We start from the raw sequence: 15,503 nt of genomic DNA, 5'->3' as shown, positions 1-15,503 counted from the left end.
GTATTATTAAAGCATACTTGACTTACTACTGTCGCTATCTAACAGCAGATGGGGACCACAATTTTTTTTTTTTTAGCGGACATACCAGTTGATTTTGGTGGTGTATTGGCGAATGGTGTATTCATCAAACAACCTTGATTACCAATACTCATTTCTCAATGAATTTCAATCTTTGTAAAGCCAGGTCTTACAAATTATGAACAATTATTAAAACCTAGGTTATTGCATGACTTTTGTCACTTAAATGTAGAAAACTAGATAGAATACACTTATGCTTAGGGTTCCATAACTAAAACTTGCACCCTCCAGATGTGGCAATAAGATATCCTTTTGAAGTATAACTAAACTAAAAAAAAGAGCAGTGAGGGGATATAGCTATTGTCAGCATACATTGCTCAGGAATAGAATGGACATTTTCACATGAGGACACCTATTTCAGGTGACAACTTTCTACCAAAGGATGTAAATAAAATGTATTATTGAAATAAGATCTATCTGGAACTAGCTCTGTTCCCAGTCTCCTCTCCTTTCTTTAAAGCACAGGTTTAAAAATCTGTTCAATACAAGCAAGTAAAGGCGCAAAAACCGGAAGCCTTATATCACCATTATGTTAGTGGCAACTAAAATTATAAATATAACTAATATAGTCCATAAAAGTCTATATAAAAAAGGCGAGCTGATATTAAGAGGATCCACACAGAGGGCTGCCTTCCAGGAAGAGCTGAAACCAAGCTCCAAAATCTGCAGGAAAAAACACAAGGGGAGGAGGCGCCTCTAAGTGTAGTATGTAAGCCAATTTATTTAAAAACATATATTACAACTTGTTCCGCTACTCAAACATTTACTATATAAGGACTGCAAGGTGGGGCTCAAAATGACCACTTAATGTTTTGCTACTTGCAGAGAGATGTAGGATAAGCTTGAGCAAACGATTACAGGTTATTTCCCATTGTCAGTCCTACTGCAAAGAACAGCTGTAATTTAACTTTGGGCTCTGTGCAGACTTCTGCAAAAAGCAATGAGCCAATCACATAAGCAGACTTTCACAAACAGTGTACAGAACATTCCCAGTGTTGCCATTATTGCAAGGAAATGACATTTGGATTTATTGCAGTTTGAGAAAATGTATGAATTATGCAGCTGTATACAACTGATACTATATATTCCTTTAAACACTTCCTTATAATAGTTTGCCACATTATCTTATTTTGTTTTCTGTTATAGATAAAGTGAAAAAGATTTATAACTTAGTGTTAGTTTTTTATTGCTGTCAGGGTCACTGTAGGTAGGACAGGAAGGAAAGGCAGAATACCTCAGCTGAGATCCAGAGACACATAAAAACAGAGTTTGAAAGCATTCCCCACTCTATGTAAAACTAAAATTAAAAGAAGTTAAAAATTTATTATTTGCCCTTATACTCGAACCCATGGCCCAATATATCAGAACAAACCAAACTATAACTGGCATTGAAGTAGGAGGTATTACACACAAATTATGTATATTTGCAGACGATATATTACTTTTTCTATCATCACCACAGGTCTCTGGTCCTAACTTAATACCAGCTCTTGATGGATTTGCAGCCCTATCCGGCCTTATGATTAATCCTAAGAAATGCCTAGTGCTTAATATTTCACTCACAAACATGGAATTGATCCCGGCTAGGGCTGCACTCCCATTCACATGGGCAGAAAAATCAATCCCATATATTGGAATTCATTTAACAGCCTCTCATTCTGACTTATTCTCAAACAATTATCCTCCTGTATTAAGACAGATCACAAATCTAATAAAACAATGGTCGCAACTTCCTTTATCCTGGATGGGGAAGATTAATGCAATCAAAATGACTATTCTACCCAAATTGCTTTATCTATTCAGAGTCCTCCCTATTCCAATTCCTTCCTATTTTTTGAGAATAGTACAAAAAAGAGCAACTTTGTTTATATGGGGCTCTTCTAAACCACGTATACCTATACACACACTACATCTTCCCAAAAATAAAGGAGGCCTGGGATACCCTAATTTTACTAACTACTACAGAGCGGCACATTTGGCCAGTCTGTCCAAATGCCATGCAAAACAGGAAATCCCATTATGGGTATTTATAGAGGCTTCAGAAAATGACCCTCTATTAATATCAAATTTATTATGGCTTGATCCTAAAGACCGCTTTAAAATTCATAATCCCATAACTAAACACTTCTTATCTCTCTGGGATAAACTAAAAACCAAATATCAGTTACAATCTCCACACAATCCTCTCCTTTCTTTTATCAGAAATCCGGCCTTTTATCCGGCATGGATCTACCCAAATTCTTTTAAAGCTTGGACAACATCAGGCATTCAGACACTAAATGACTTCATAGCATCTAAATCATTCCTTTCATTCCCATCGCTTAGAGAAAAATATGATCTACCAAACTCTGAGATATTTAGATATCTCCAAATCAAAAATTTCTATACACCATTCCTAAAGGAGGATCCACCATTATCCCAATTATCCATTTTTGAATCAATCTGTACAAAAGATCCATTTGCTAAAGGTGCAATTTCATCACTTTATAATCAATTATATGGAGTACCAAATCTTAATAGACCCTCTTACGTTCAGAGGTGGGAGGAGGACCTGGGACGAACTTTAGAAGACACGGACTGGTCTAACATATGGCTCACATCTAAGTCATCTTCACCCAACATCTTAGCACTGGAGACAAATTATAAAGTCCTAACTCGCTGGTACCTTGTACCCGCTAGAGTGGCAAAATATTCACCTAATACCTCAGCTCTTTGTTTTCGAGGATGCCCAGAAATCGGCACATATTTACACATATGGTGGACGTGCCCAGTAATCCAAACCTTCTGGAAGGAAGTCTTCGTGATTGCATCTAAAATATTTAAAAAAATAATACAACCAGATCCATATTTAACTTTACTTAATCTAAAACCGGAATGGTTAACACTCTCTCAATTCAAACTTATGATCCAACTAATCACGGCTGCAAAACAAACAGTGGCCAAGGCATGGAAATCTCCTACATTGGTACTAGCAGAAACAATTCACAGAATGAATAATACAATGTCCCATGCTAAGATGGTAGCCATCGATCAAAATCAAATTCCAAAATTTGAAAAACTTTGGCATCCTTGGATAAAACAATAGTTCCTGTCAAACTTCAATGACTCTGTCCTGTTGCCATGGTAACAGATTAAATGACTTACAGAGACACCCATTCTAAGGCTTCAAAGAGAACTAAAAAGAATAATAAACTGACGAGCGGGACAACCTTGTGGACCATACCTCTACCTTTCAACCCTTTTTCTTCTTTCTCTTTCCTTTTCTCCACCTTACGATTAAAGCTCATTATCAGAATTTATTTGACCTATATACACTCTACTTGTAAACAATATGTATAGTAGGTATAAATCATTTAAATACCTACAAAAGTAACTAAGGAAATGATATATATCTTTAATTTAGGTTTACGTGAACCCAATGTTTAATATTTGAAATTTCATGATATTTACCTATATAAACCCTACTGTAAAACAATGAGCTTATTTTATAGATCCTTGTAAACTTACTTTATGTATCTTTATAACATTGTATACTCAATAAACTTCTTTTGACAAGGAAAAGAAGTTAAAAATTAAAATAAATAAAACATTAAAAAGAGGAAACGCGCCAAAAACACATAACGCTCTTTGCAGTGCCATTACTTGTTAATGGCACCCCAAACATAGCTAAAATAACCAAAATGCAAGGTGCACCAACACGTGAGGCTCACTGCCCCAAAAATAAAGAAGCAGGAGCAACTTTGGAGCATTTGTCACGCGTAGGGTAGTTTTGGTCGGATTCATATAAGTCTGTATACAGGGAAAGGTAGGAGGGAGAACTAAAGGTGGTCCACCACTACGGGTCTTTCAATTGTGTGTATGTTTTTGACAACTCACAAAAAAATATTTGCAAAATAAAAACAATCATGCTCTTTTAAATCACATTAGTTGAGGTAAGCATGTAAGAGGGACAAAATACTCACCTAGCCATAGAGTAGGATATGAGTAATATGAAGAATGCTAATGCAACTGATCCTAATAATACTACAGTCATATGATGCCTACTGGTTGATAGCTCTGAAAGAAACAAACACTTTGGTCACTGATTTCTACTACTGAAAATGCTCTAAAAACAATAATAGCATATACAATCAAATGTAGTAAATGTTTCTAGATCTAATGTCTAAAATGTAGTGATATTCACATATGTTACTACAAAACATGCTACTTTAGAAGAAAATATGTCACAGATAGTTTTTAAACAGACAGGGTTTATTTACATTTCAATGAATGGGATACTGACATAGAACTGGTATGAAAGTTTATTTATTTAACAGATCATTTTATATCTACATGTTTAAAGATGTATATAGTTTTTTGTATAAGTAAAATCATTCTTCTAATGTTTATTTGAAATTGTGTTCCAATCTTTGACTTTTGACAATCAACAAAGTTACTAAGTAGATTTATTTGTATGCAGAGTTTATTTGAGCATATTTATTTTATACATCCCAGTAAGCTGCGTTCCTTTCCACGTTGAGCACTGAATCCTGCTACTGGTCACAGATAGGTTGTCTTTTTTATCATCCAATAAGACAAACATTTGAATGTCTCTTATGATTCTTGAGTGTGAAACTCTATTTCTGGTTTGCACAAATGATTAATGATACTGAAGCTAAAGCACATTTTAAGATAAACAGATATAAACAGATATTTATAGTTGATGTGTGTGTATATATATATATATACACATATATATATATATATACACACAGTGGGGGTTATTTACGAAAGGCAAATCCACTTTGCACTACAAGCGCACTTGGAAGTGCAGTGGCTCTAAATCTAAGGGGTAGATCTGAAATGAGGGGAAACTTGCAGTGCAAAGTTGATTTTCCTTTAGTAAATAACCCCCAGTATCTCACAAAAGTGAGAACACCCCTCACATTTTTGTAAATATTTTACTATATCTTTTCATGTGACAACACTGAAGAAATGACACTTTGCGACAATGTAAAGTAGTGAGTGCACAGCTTGTATAACAGTGTAAATTTGCTGTCCAATCAAAATAACTCAATACACAGCCATTAATGTCTAAACCGATGGCAACAAAAGTGAGTACACCCCTAAGTGAAAATGTCCAAATTGGGCCCAATTAGCCATTTTCCCTCCCTGGTGTCATGTAACTTGTTAGTGTTACAAGGTCTCAGGTGTGACTGGGGAGCAGGTGTGTTAAATAGACATGTGCGATTAGTTTCGTACGAATCGGAAATTCGTACGAATTTCCGGAAATTCGTACATTCATGAGGATCCGAAATACGAATTTTTATGCATACGAATTTTGTACGAAATACGAAATTTCGTTTACGAACTGGGGATAAATTTATCATAACGCACTTTCGTTATTGTTACGAAAAGTTAATGAACCTGAGCCCGGGTTCACACTTATGCGAATTAGAGGTGCGTTTCCGCACCTCTAATTCGCATAGCAGGAGAATGTGACTGGCTCCCTATGGAGCCAGTTCACATATCTCCGGGGCAGCTGCGGTGCGCACTGCACAAAAACGCTGTGCGTCTTTGGCTGCGTTTCAGGGCCGAATTCAGGCATAGAATCGGCCCTGATTCGTCCCTGAAACGGTGAACAGGGACGCACAGCGCTCCTGTGCGATCCGCAGCCCGTTGTGGTGTGAACCCGGGCTTAAAGTTAAAAACCCAGGAAGTCAGCACAGCACAGGGATGGTGGGAGCCCCTCATAATGATAAATTTATCATAACGAACATTCGTTATTGTTACGAAAAGTTTATGAACCTAACGAAAATTCATATTTCGTACAAATCCGAATTGAATTTCGGACACGAATTACGAATTCATTTTAATATGGAACGGAACGAAACAAAACAAATTTATTGATGGCGCACATGTCTAGTGTTAAATTTGGTGTTATAGCTCTCTCATACTGGTCACTGGAAGTTCAACATGGCACCTCATGGCAAAGAACTCTCTGAGGATCTGAAAAAAAGAATTGCTGCTACACATAAAGATGGCATAGGCTATAAGAAGATTGCCAAGACCCTGAAAATGAGCTGCAGCACGGTGGCCAATACCATACAGTGGTTTAACAGGACAGGTTCCACTCAGAACAGACCCCGCCATGGTCGACCAAAGAAGTTGAGTGCACGTGCTCAGCATCATATTCAGAGGTTGTCTTTGGGAAATAGATGTACAAGAGCTGCCAGCATTGCTGCAGAGGTTGAAGGGGTGGGGGGGTCAGCCTGTCAGTGCTCAGACCATATGCGGCACACTGCATCAAATTGATCTGCATGGCTGTCGTCCCAGAAGATGATGCACAAGAAAGCCCACAAACAATTTGCTAAAGACAAGCAAACTAAGGACATGGATTACTGGAACCATGTCCTGTGGTCTGATGAGACCAAGATAAATGTATTGGGTTCAGATGGTGTCAAGCGTGTGTGACGGCAACCAGGTGAGGAGTACAAAGACAAGTGTGTCTTGCCTACAGTCAAGCATGGTGGTGGGAGTGTCATGGCCTGGGGCTGCATGAGTGCTGCCGGCACTGGGGAGCTACAGCTCATTGAGGGAACCATGAATGCCAATGTGTACTGTGGCATACTGAAGCAGTGCATGATCCCCTCCCTTCGGAGACTGGGCCGCAGGGCAGTATTCCAACATGATAACGACCCCAAACACACCTCCAAGACGACCAATGCCTTGCTAAGGAAGCTGAGGGTAAAGGTGATGGACTGGCCAAGCATGTCTCCAGACCTAAACCCTATTGAGCATCTGTGGGGCATCCTTGAACCGAAGGTGGAGGAGCGCAAGGTCTCTAACATCCACCAGCCCCGTAATGTGTTGTTATGGAGGAGTGGAAGAGGACTCCAGTGGCAACCTGTGAAGCTCTAGTGAACTCCATGCCCAAGAGGGTTAGGGCTGTGCTGGAAAATAATGGTGGCCACACAAAATATTGACACTTTGGGTCCAATTTGGGAATTTTCACTTATGGGTGTACTCACTTTTGTGCCAGTGGTTTAGACATTAATGGCTGTGGCCTGTGTGTTGAAAAGCTGCCGCTTCACTGTTCTATAGACACTGGAGGCATTTAAAACTTTCGGGTGTGTAGAATAACTGCTACCCCACCCCCCCCCCCCACACACACACACGCATACACACCACCACACACTGTGGTTCCTTCCCCCTCTGGCTTGTATATCCTTTAGTGATGTATGAACCAGCAGAAGAAACTACAGCATGGAGTGGGTGACCAGTGGGGAAGGAATGTTTCCTTTCTCTTTTTTTTTTTTTGCAGGTAGAGCTTCTGGGCAGAGCTTATTGCCAGACGTGGGGACAAGTGGAACTGCACTCCCTAATGCCACCACTTTGGGCTGGGAGCTGCAGTCATATGATAGTCAACATTAAGGCAGGTCTCCCGGGCTTAGAAGTGAGCTGGAATGACACTGTTAATGCCTTGCTCTTCGCTCCACTCCGCTGACTCGTTACATAATCAGACACTTGTACACTTCGGGCACACTTATGTTTTGAGGACACCACTCCCAGGTGTGCAGCATTTTCAGACCAGAACTGCTGAGCCTGTACCGGGCTCCACCAATCCAGCAGTTCATGTCTCCTCTCTCCCAGTGACACATTCCATGGTTGCTATGGGATATAGAAAATGCTTTCTCTCTCTCTCCTTCTCCAACCACTGTGCTTGTTCTTATTCTCCCGAGGTACAGTACCTCATACACACTCTCTTCCATAACTCCACGCTGGGTCCCTAGGCACTGTGCCGTGGATCCAGTCCCATAATGCAGGGAGATGGTTGCTAGTGCAGGGGACAAGCACAACACCCGTTCACTACCAGGGGAATCAACACTCCTGCCAATCACCCATCTCCTGGCTGATTGGCTGCCGTAAGCAATGACACAAACACTGTAGTCTAGGGTTTCTCAACTAGGGTTCCTCTAAAGGTTGCTAGGGGTTCCTTGAGCAATGAGAAATGTCTGCCTCTCAACTAAGCTCCCACTTACATCATTGATCCTTGTAGTTATCTGTAAAGGGGGGGGGGGTTCTATCAATGACCACAAATGTAAGGAGCATTACTCCCAGTGATCATCACACTAATGTATTAAGAGTTGTAGACATTTTAAATCTTAACAGGGGTTTCCTGAATTTGAATGTTATTGCAAGGGTTCCACTGTGTTGAAAAGGTTGAGAAAGGTTGCTGTAGTCCTTAGCAATGACACATTAACTTCCACTGGACATTACTCTGTGTGTTAGATCCATGTATTGCATATTGCGCGAGCTCAGTCCCCTTGTTGTGTTAAAAGCCCTGTTCTTTAGACTCGCTGTGCATATACCCCTTTGCAAGAAAAATTCTTGCAAAGCAGATTCTTACACACATTCCTGTACAGATTTCTCTAGATGCCCCATAAAGTGACTGTACCATAGGCAGATGGCAAGTGTCCATTAAGGCAAATAATCCACAGGAGGTAGCAAGCTAGTAAGGAGTCCATTGAGTCCATGGTCAGCAGCTACAAGTCCATGAGGGTCTCCATGTCCAAGACCCTCAGCTACCATAGTTAAATTGTTAGAGATCCATTGATTTTTCCCTAAGTTTGGTCTTGTTGTATTCTCTTCTACCACCGGGTGGCCGAGCACTTGGTGGTACTAGATATGAGAAGGACAACTCAAGGTCAGGTTATGGGAATATGGGTTATCTCAGCCAATAGGCAGGGGTTTTCTTGAATCCCTTGGCCTGATGGGAGAGCCTAAATATTTGAGTGGAGTCAGGTGATCTATGTTCTGTGCCAACCGGACTGCCGTCTGAGTGGATGTTTGTCATCTGCCCCGGGCTGCTAGGCCGGAGATTGGGCCTATCCTGGGCACATCTGGCTGCCAGGCTGTGTGAGTGCCTATCCAGAAGTAAGAGGGCAGCGCAGGGTTGGGACTGCGGCTTGCAGTCCAACCAAAAGTGACGGTTCTGCCAGCCGGAGAACCTGTCCTGGTCGGAGGTAGAAGGGAAGCTGTCACCACTAAGGAACCAACCACCTTTACCAGGGACCACAGTGAGTAACTGAAGCAAGTACTGGAGCAGTATTCTCACTGAACGGGCACGGTGGAGAATCTGGAAACTTCAGGCGGTGATCAAGTCAGAGACCCAGCCAGCGGAGGTGACGCTTGCAGAGCATAATGTGTGTCAAGCTACGGACCGAGCCGGTCAGCAGGGGTGAAGCTTAATGGTATCTGAAGTGTCAAGCTATAGACCCAGCAGGGAAGCGTGGGTGACGCTTGAGGGAAATACCACCGCAAAAGCCTTAAGGAACTCACGGGACTCAGAGTTAGTGAATCAGAGGGTCCGTGGGAGACCAGGAGCTCAAGGGGCTGAAGAACTACAAGTCGAACTGTTACGTTTGAATTAGGAACTGTTAAGTACTGTAGCCATAGGGGACAGCAAACCTAAACGTGCAGAAGTGGCACCTTGCTGAGGCCTTTCCCTGTACGGCTGTCCTCCTATTGAAGCCTCACAGTCTTCCTATTGAAATTGCAATTACTTAAGGGTGTCCTGGCCCCAACCCTCTGTCCCCCCTCAAAGGTTCTCATTAGACTGGAAGAGGTTAGAGATTCTGCTACATGTGGATCTCTGGGAAACTGGCAGGAAAATCTAGCCAATCAAATCCTCAGATCCATCACATATCTACATTGTAACAATTTGCTTTTGGCTGACCCAGTAAACTTGAAACCATGAGCACAGACAGGAGAAACAGCACAGCTTGACCCAGATAGCTTCAGAACTCAGCACAGCAGAAAAGTCAGCATAGCAGAAAAACTTTAATTCTTTGTAGGCACCTGCCTACAAGCTGTTTGCATTTTTTAAAGATTAACTCCAGGTATGATCTTTATTGCATGCTTATTGGTCCAGCTGTGTACAATGTAAGCATGTATATCTCATAAATGAAGGGCCGCTGGGGAAACTGACATTCACTGTAGTAGTCAGTTACTAGAGTGATAAATGTAAACAATAATAGTAAGTGGCGCTATATATGTAAAAAAAAACTAAATACACTAATAAAACCAATAACATGAACAATTATGGAACTTCAGGGTTGATTTACTAAAACTGGAGAGTGGAAAAAAATCTAGTGCAGCTATGTATGGTAGCCAATCAGTTATAACTTCAGCTTGTTCAATTAAGCTTTAACAAACAAAAAAAAATGGAAGCTGATTGGTTTCTTTTTTTATGCATAAACAGTTTATTGAATTTTCACAGGGATACAAAAGGAAAAAAAAAGGGTAATATGTCGTTTACAAAGTCACAAGTGCATGTGATAACAGTGAAGCTCAGAACGGGAAAGCCCAGAAGGTGAGCAAGAAAAAGGAACAAATAAAATCAAATGAACCATTTCTAAACAGTAATAATACATTCCTCTGTGTGGTGGGGGGAGGGGGAAAAGAGGGAGAGGGGGAGAGATAAATGAAAAATATATAAAAACAGTGGGGGGGGGGGGGGGGGTTCGGGGTGGAAGGATGGTTAGGTGGATGGGGTGGGTTGAGAAGAAAGACAGGAACAGGTAAGGGAGAGGGGGTGGGGACATCACCAACTGCCCTCTCCATTTTCTAGAAGTCACATCAGTAAGAAAGCTGGTTTCTATGCAGAGCCACGCCAGATTTTGACCTTTCCAGTTTTAGTAAATCAACCCCTTCTTAGTAGATATGTTCAGTGCTCTAGTGCAATAATCAATCTTCCCAGTGCTTGTGATGCCACATGCCCCTCATTGGAAAAAACTCAGCAGATGTTTATGACCCTCTACACCATAATGGGTCAGTAAGAGCTTGTGTATCTTTATGACTCTGCCACTAAAAATCACTGTCATAACCGAAACTCTTCACACCACCTTTCACAAGCTTGAGTAAGGAGATAGAACCCGCAAAAAAAAATTCATAGTTCAACCCATTTATTAAAAAAATTTTGCCCACATTCCACTAGAATCAATAAAATCTGCATTCACATGGCTGTGTGCCAAAGACCGGCATCAAGTGTATCTAGCTGCAACAGCGAGACCATGAACTAGGGCTGCAACTAACGATTATTTTCATAATCGATTAGTTGGCCGATTATTGTTTCGATTATTCGATTAATCGGTTAATAACCTTAAAAAAAGAGTGTGGTGTATAATTTTAGGTAATATGTAAAGTTTAAAAAAAGGAAATTTTATGCCTAAATATCTCCATACGCAGGGGTAAATATAAATAACCAACTGTATGGTTAGTAAAATCTTTAATCCACTCTGAGAATAACAGACAGAAGAGATATACTCTATATACTATTAGAGGTTGAATCTGGTAAATATCATCGGACTCAGATCAAATTTTTTTATTTAAAGAAAAAAAAGTTCTAGACTGTTTTGCAAATTTTCAAACAGAACTGTAATATTATATGCTTTTCTGCAGCTTCTCCATTGAAGTATATTGAACCAAAAAAGCACTGTTTTGCATTGAAAAAGGTCCTTGACCCTTTCCAAATACACAGCAGCTGAAAAAAGCATAGATGTGAATGTTAAATGAACTGTAGAGCAATGCTGCAAAAAATACATGGGTGGGGAACCAAGCCTAATGCCGCGTACACACGGTCGGACTTTCCGGCATACTTGGTCCGGCGGACCAGAGTGTGCCGGACAATCCGCCCGTGTGTGGGCGGCGGCGGACTTTTCCGGCGGACTTCTTCCCAAAAGCCCGCCGGACCTAGATTTTAAACATGTTTGAAATCTTTCCGTCGGACTCAGTTTCGGGCGGAAAGTCCGCTCGTGTGTGTGCTGGTCCGACGGAAAGCCCGCTCGTGTGTAGGCTGGTCCGACGGACCAAATACGACACGAGGGGATGGTATTGCATCTCGCGCTCGCTGCAATAGGAAAAACAAATCTTCCTATTGCGGCGAGCGCGGGGCATACCAGGCCCTTAGGTCTGGTATGGATTCTAAAGGGGAACCCCGCTACGCCGAAAAAACGGCGTGGGGTCCCCCTAAAATCCATACCAGACCCCGATCCGAGCACGCAGCCTGGCCGGTCAGGAAAGGGGGTGGGGACGAGCGAGCGGCCCCCCCCCCTCCTGAACCGTACCAGGCCGCATGCCCTCAACATGGGGGGTGGGTGCTTTGGGGGAGGGGGGCGCCCTGCGCCCCCCCCCCCAAAGCACCTTGTCCCCATGTTGATGAGGACAAGGGCCTCTTCCCGACAACCCTGGCCGTTGGTTGTCGGGGTCTGCGGGCGGGGGCTTATCGGAATCTGGGAGCCCCCTTTAATAAGGGGGCCCCCAGATCCCGGCCCCCCACCCTATGTAAATGAGTATGGGGTACATGGTACCCCTACCCATTTACCTAGGAAAAAAGTGTAAGTAATAAAACACACTACACAGGTTTTTAAAATATTTTATTAAACAGCTCCGGGGGGGGGATCTTCCTCCGGCTTCGGGGGTCTTCTTCCGGCTTCGGGGGTCCCTCCGCTTCATCTTCTCCCGGCGTCCGGTTGGTTCTTCTCCGCTCTCCGGCCTCTTCTCCCGGTGTCGCAGGTCTTCGGCCGGCTCCTCCGCTCTCTTCATGTAGCTCTATTGCGAGCGGAGGTCCGGACTTCTTGGCTTCTTGGCTTCTTGGCTTCTTGGCTTCGCTTCTCTTCTCTTCTCTTCCCCCAGATGTTGACACGACGCTCTCTCCGGCTGGACTGGTCTCTGAGGGCTGCGTTGTGACTTATATAGGCGGAGACCCCGCCCCCATATGATGTCACAGTCCCTGGGCATGCTGGGACTGTGACGTTTTAGGGGGCGTGGTCGGATCGGGGTCTGGTATGGATTTTAGGGGGACCCCACGCCGTTTTTTCGGCGTAGCGGGGTTCCCCTTTAGAATCCATACCAGACCTAAGGGCCTGGTATGCCCCGCGACGGGGCTAGCAAGGTGTCAATCTCGCCGATAAAAGCGGCAAGATTGACATCCTTCTCTAGTCCCGTCGCACCTGAGTCACGTTCAAAATGAACGGACTTGTCCGTGTGTGGGCAAGTCCGTTCATTCTGAAAGTCCGCCGGAACTCCGGCGAAAGTCCGTCGGAAAGACGGGCGGACTTAGCCCGCCGGAAAATCCCGGCGTGTGTGGGCAAGTCCGTTCGTTTTAAAGTCCGGCGCACCTGGCGGACAAAGTCCGTCGGAAAGTGTGCCGGACCAAGTAGGATAGAAAGTCCGCTCGTGTGTACGCGGCATAAGACATTTAGTAACATAATAGAGTAAAAAAAAAGTTAAAAATTAGCCCTTCGTTTTTTTTACTGTGCAACAGTGAAAGTAATATTTACAGTAGAGATTTTTTGTACTATAAAGGGCTAATTTTAGTTTTTTTAACCCCATTATGTTACTAGCCGATTAATCGATTATGAAAATAGTAATCGCTTAATTTCATAATTGATTCGTTGTCGATTAATCGATTAGTTGTTTCGGCCCTACCATGAACCACTTCAGGGTTCGAAGCACCTACTTTGGCAGCTTTTTAGTTTATTAGAGTGATAGCAGTGATCTTCTGGGTACTGTGAGAGATCTCTACCTTGTCCAATCAGAGAACACCTTGTATTTATAGAAAAAAAAAAAAAATTCAGGCATTCTATAAATGGCAGAGGTGCCAAGCGGGTGATCCCCTGTAGTCAGTGTGTAGAAGTTAAAACCACTCTCACAGCACCCAGAAGACTACTGCTATCACTCTAGTAGCACTTGCGCAGAACCCGGAAGACCATGGCTCTCACTCTATGAAGCACAGTCTACTACAGTGGTTTTCAGCTTTTCCAGAGGCCCTTCAGGTAAGAGATGTATACGTACATTGGTCCAATTAGACCAATGAAAGAATGCAATAAAGATCATACCTGGACTTCAGCTCTAAATGACAGGATCACTTTAAGGCTGGGTTCACACTTGAAATGGATGTGGCTGACAGCAGGGGTCCAGTGCGTCTCTGTTCTCCATTTCAGGGATGGTCCAACTTTTTGTCTGAATTCGGACGTGAAACGGAGCCAAAGACGCAAAGGACCCCTGTGCAATTGAGAGCCGGTCACAATCTCCTGTCATGCGAATTGGATCCGGGGTAAACCGCATCCAATTCACACTAGTGTGAACCCAACCTAGTGGAAACCTGCACTGAGAGAAACTGCTTGTGGCCTGGATACCACTGGTTTAAATAGTTTGAGTTTCTTCCTTTACAACAAAACTGCCGTGTCATACAGTTTTGCATATACTAAATACCACTGATCTGTTTATTGCCATTGATGTGTTAATAAATTTAGAGGCACTGCCTAACACAAATGCTCCCTGTAACCCTTTAACCCTAGCACTAACTCGCCCTGTAAATCTTATAGAAACCCTCCCTATAACTCCAGGACACACCCCTCTGCAACACTAATGCCCCGTACACATGGAAAATGTGTGATAGGACCTTGTTGTCGGAAATTCCGACCGTGTGTGGGCTCCATCACACATTTTCCATCGGATTTTCCGACACACAAAGTTTGAGAGCAGGCTATAAAATTTTCCGACAACAAAATCCGGAATTTCCGATCGTGTATATAAAAATCCGACGCACAAAGTGCCACGCATGCTCAGAATAAATAAAGAGATGAAAGCTATTGGCTACTGCCCCGTTTAGAGTCCCGACATACGTGTTTTACGTCACCGCTTTCAGAAGGATCGGATTTTCCGACAACTTTGTGTGACCGTGTGTATGCAGTTTGAGCCAACACACGTCGGAAAAAATCCTAGGATTTTGTTGTCGGAATGTCCGATCAATGTCCGACCGTGTGTACGGGGCATAACACCTCCTGTAACCCTAGGGCTAACTCTCCCTGTTCCTCTCACACAAATCCTCCCTTTAACCCTAAAACACATCCTCTTTGTAACCCTAGCATTATTCTTTGCTGTAACCCTAAGCCTCGGTTCACACCAGAGGCGGCACGACTTGCAGGTCGCCTCACCGAGGCGACCTGCACACGACTGCCCGGGCGACTTGCAAAACGACTTCTGTATAGAAGTCTATGCAAGTCGCCCCCAAAGTCGTACAGGAACCTTTTTCTAAGTCGGAGCGACTTGCGTCGCTCCCCTTAGAACGGTTCCATAGCACAGAACGGGAGGCGACTTGTCAGGCGACTAGGTCGCCTGACAAGTCGTCCCTGTGTGAACCGAGCCTCAGTCAAAGATTATATCGCCAGCGCACCATGATCCTTGAAATATTGTCAAGCATTAAGCATTTTTTTCAACTGATCACATCACAAAGATAAAATGCAACATTCCTGAGTCACGCAGGGATATTATATGTGGTTTCCTGTAACCCCAGCACAAATCCTTCAAGTAAACATAACACAAACCTTTTCTGTAACCCTCACACAGACCCTACCTGTTACCCTAACAATAACCCTCCC

The 15,503-nt window shown here is 43.0% G+C and overlaps 1 protein-coding gene across 3 annotated transcripts in view; it reads right to left on the bottom strand.

Annotated features, from left to right (window-relative positions):
- Nucleotides 1-15,503, bottom strand: part of SUSD1 (sushi domain containing 1) — a 295,273-nt gene that overhangs the window by 22,839 nt on the left and 256,931 nt on the right. Inside the window, exons 24-25 of one of the 3 annotated variants that reach the window (XM_073591463.1) lie at nt 4,041-4,134; nt 534-741 (exon numbers count right to left, since the gene is read on the bottom strand). The exons of 1 other annotated variant lie outside the window; for it this stretch is intronic. In XM_073591463.1, coding sequence (XP_073447564.1) covers nt 639-741; nt 4,041-4,134 — 197 coding nt within the window. In that variant the 3' untranslated portion in view covers nt 534-638. Of the gene's footprint in view, nt 1-533; nt 742-4,040; nt 4,135-15,503 lie in introns of those variants that run through there. One more of the 3 variants, XM_073591465.1, reaches the window with a different exon arrangement.

Source organism: Aquarana catesbeiana, linkage group LG01 (genome assembly GCF_042186555.1).
Source record: "Aquarana catesbeiana isolate 2022-GZ linkage group LG01, ASM4218655v1, whole genome shotgun sequence".
NCBI classification, from domain to species: Eukaryota; Metazoa; Chordata; class Amphibia; order Anura; family Ranidae; genus Aquarana; species Aquarana catesbeiana.
Note: the sequence above shows the minus strand (reverse complement) of the source record. Positions and strands in the feature narration are given on the sequence as shown.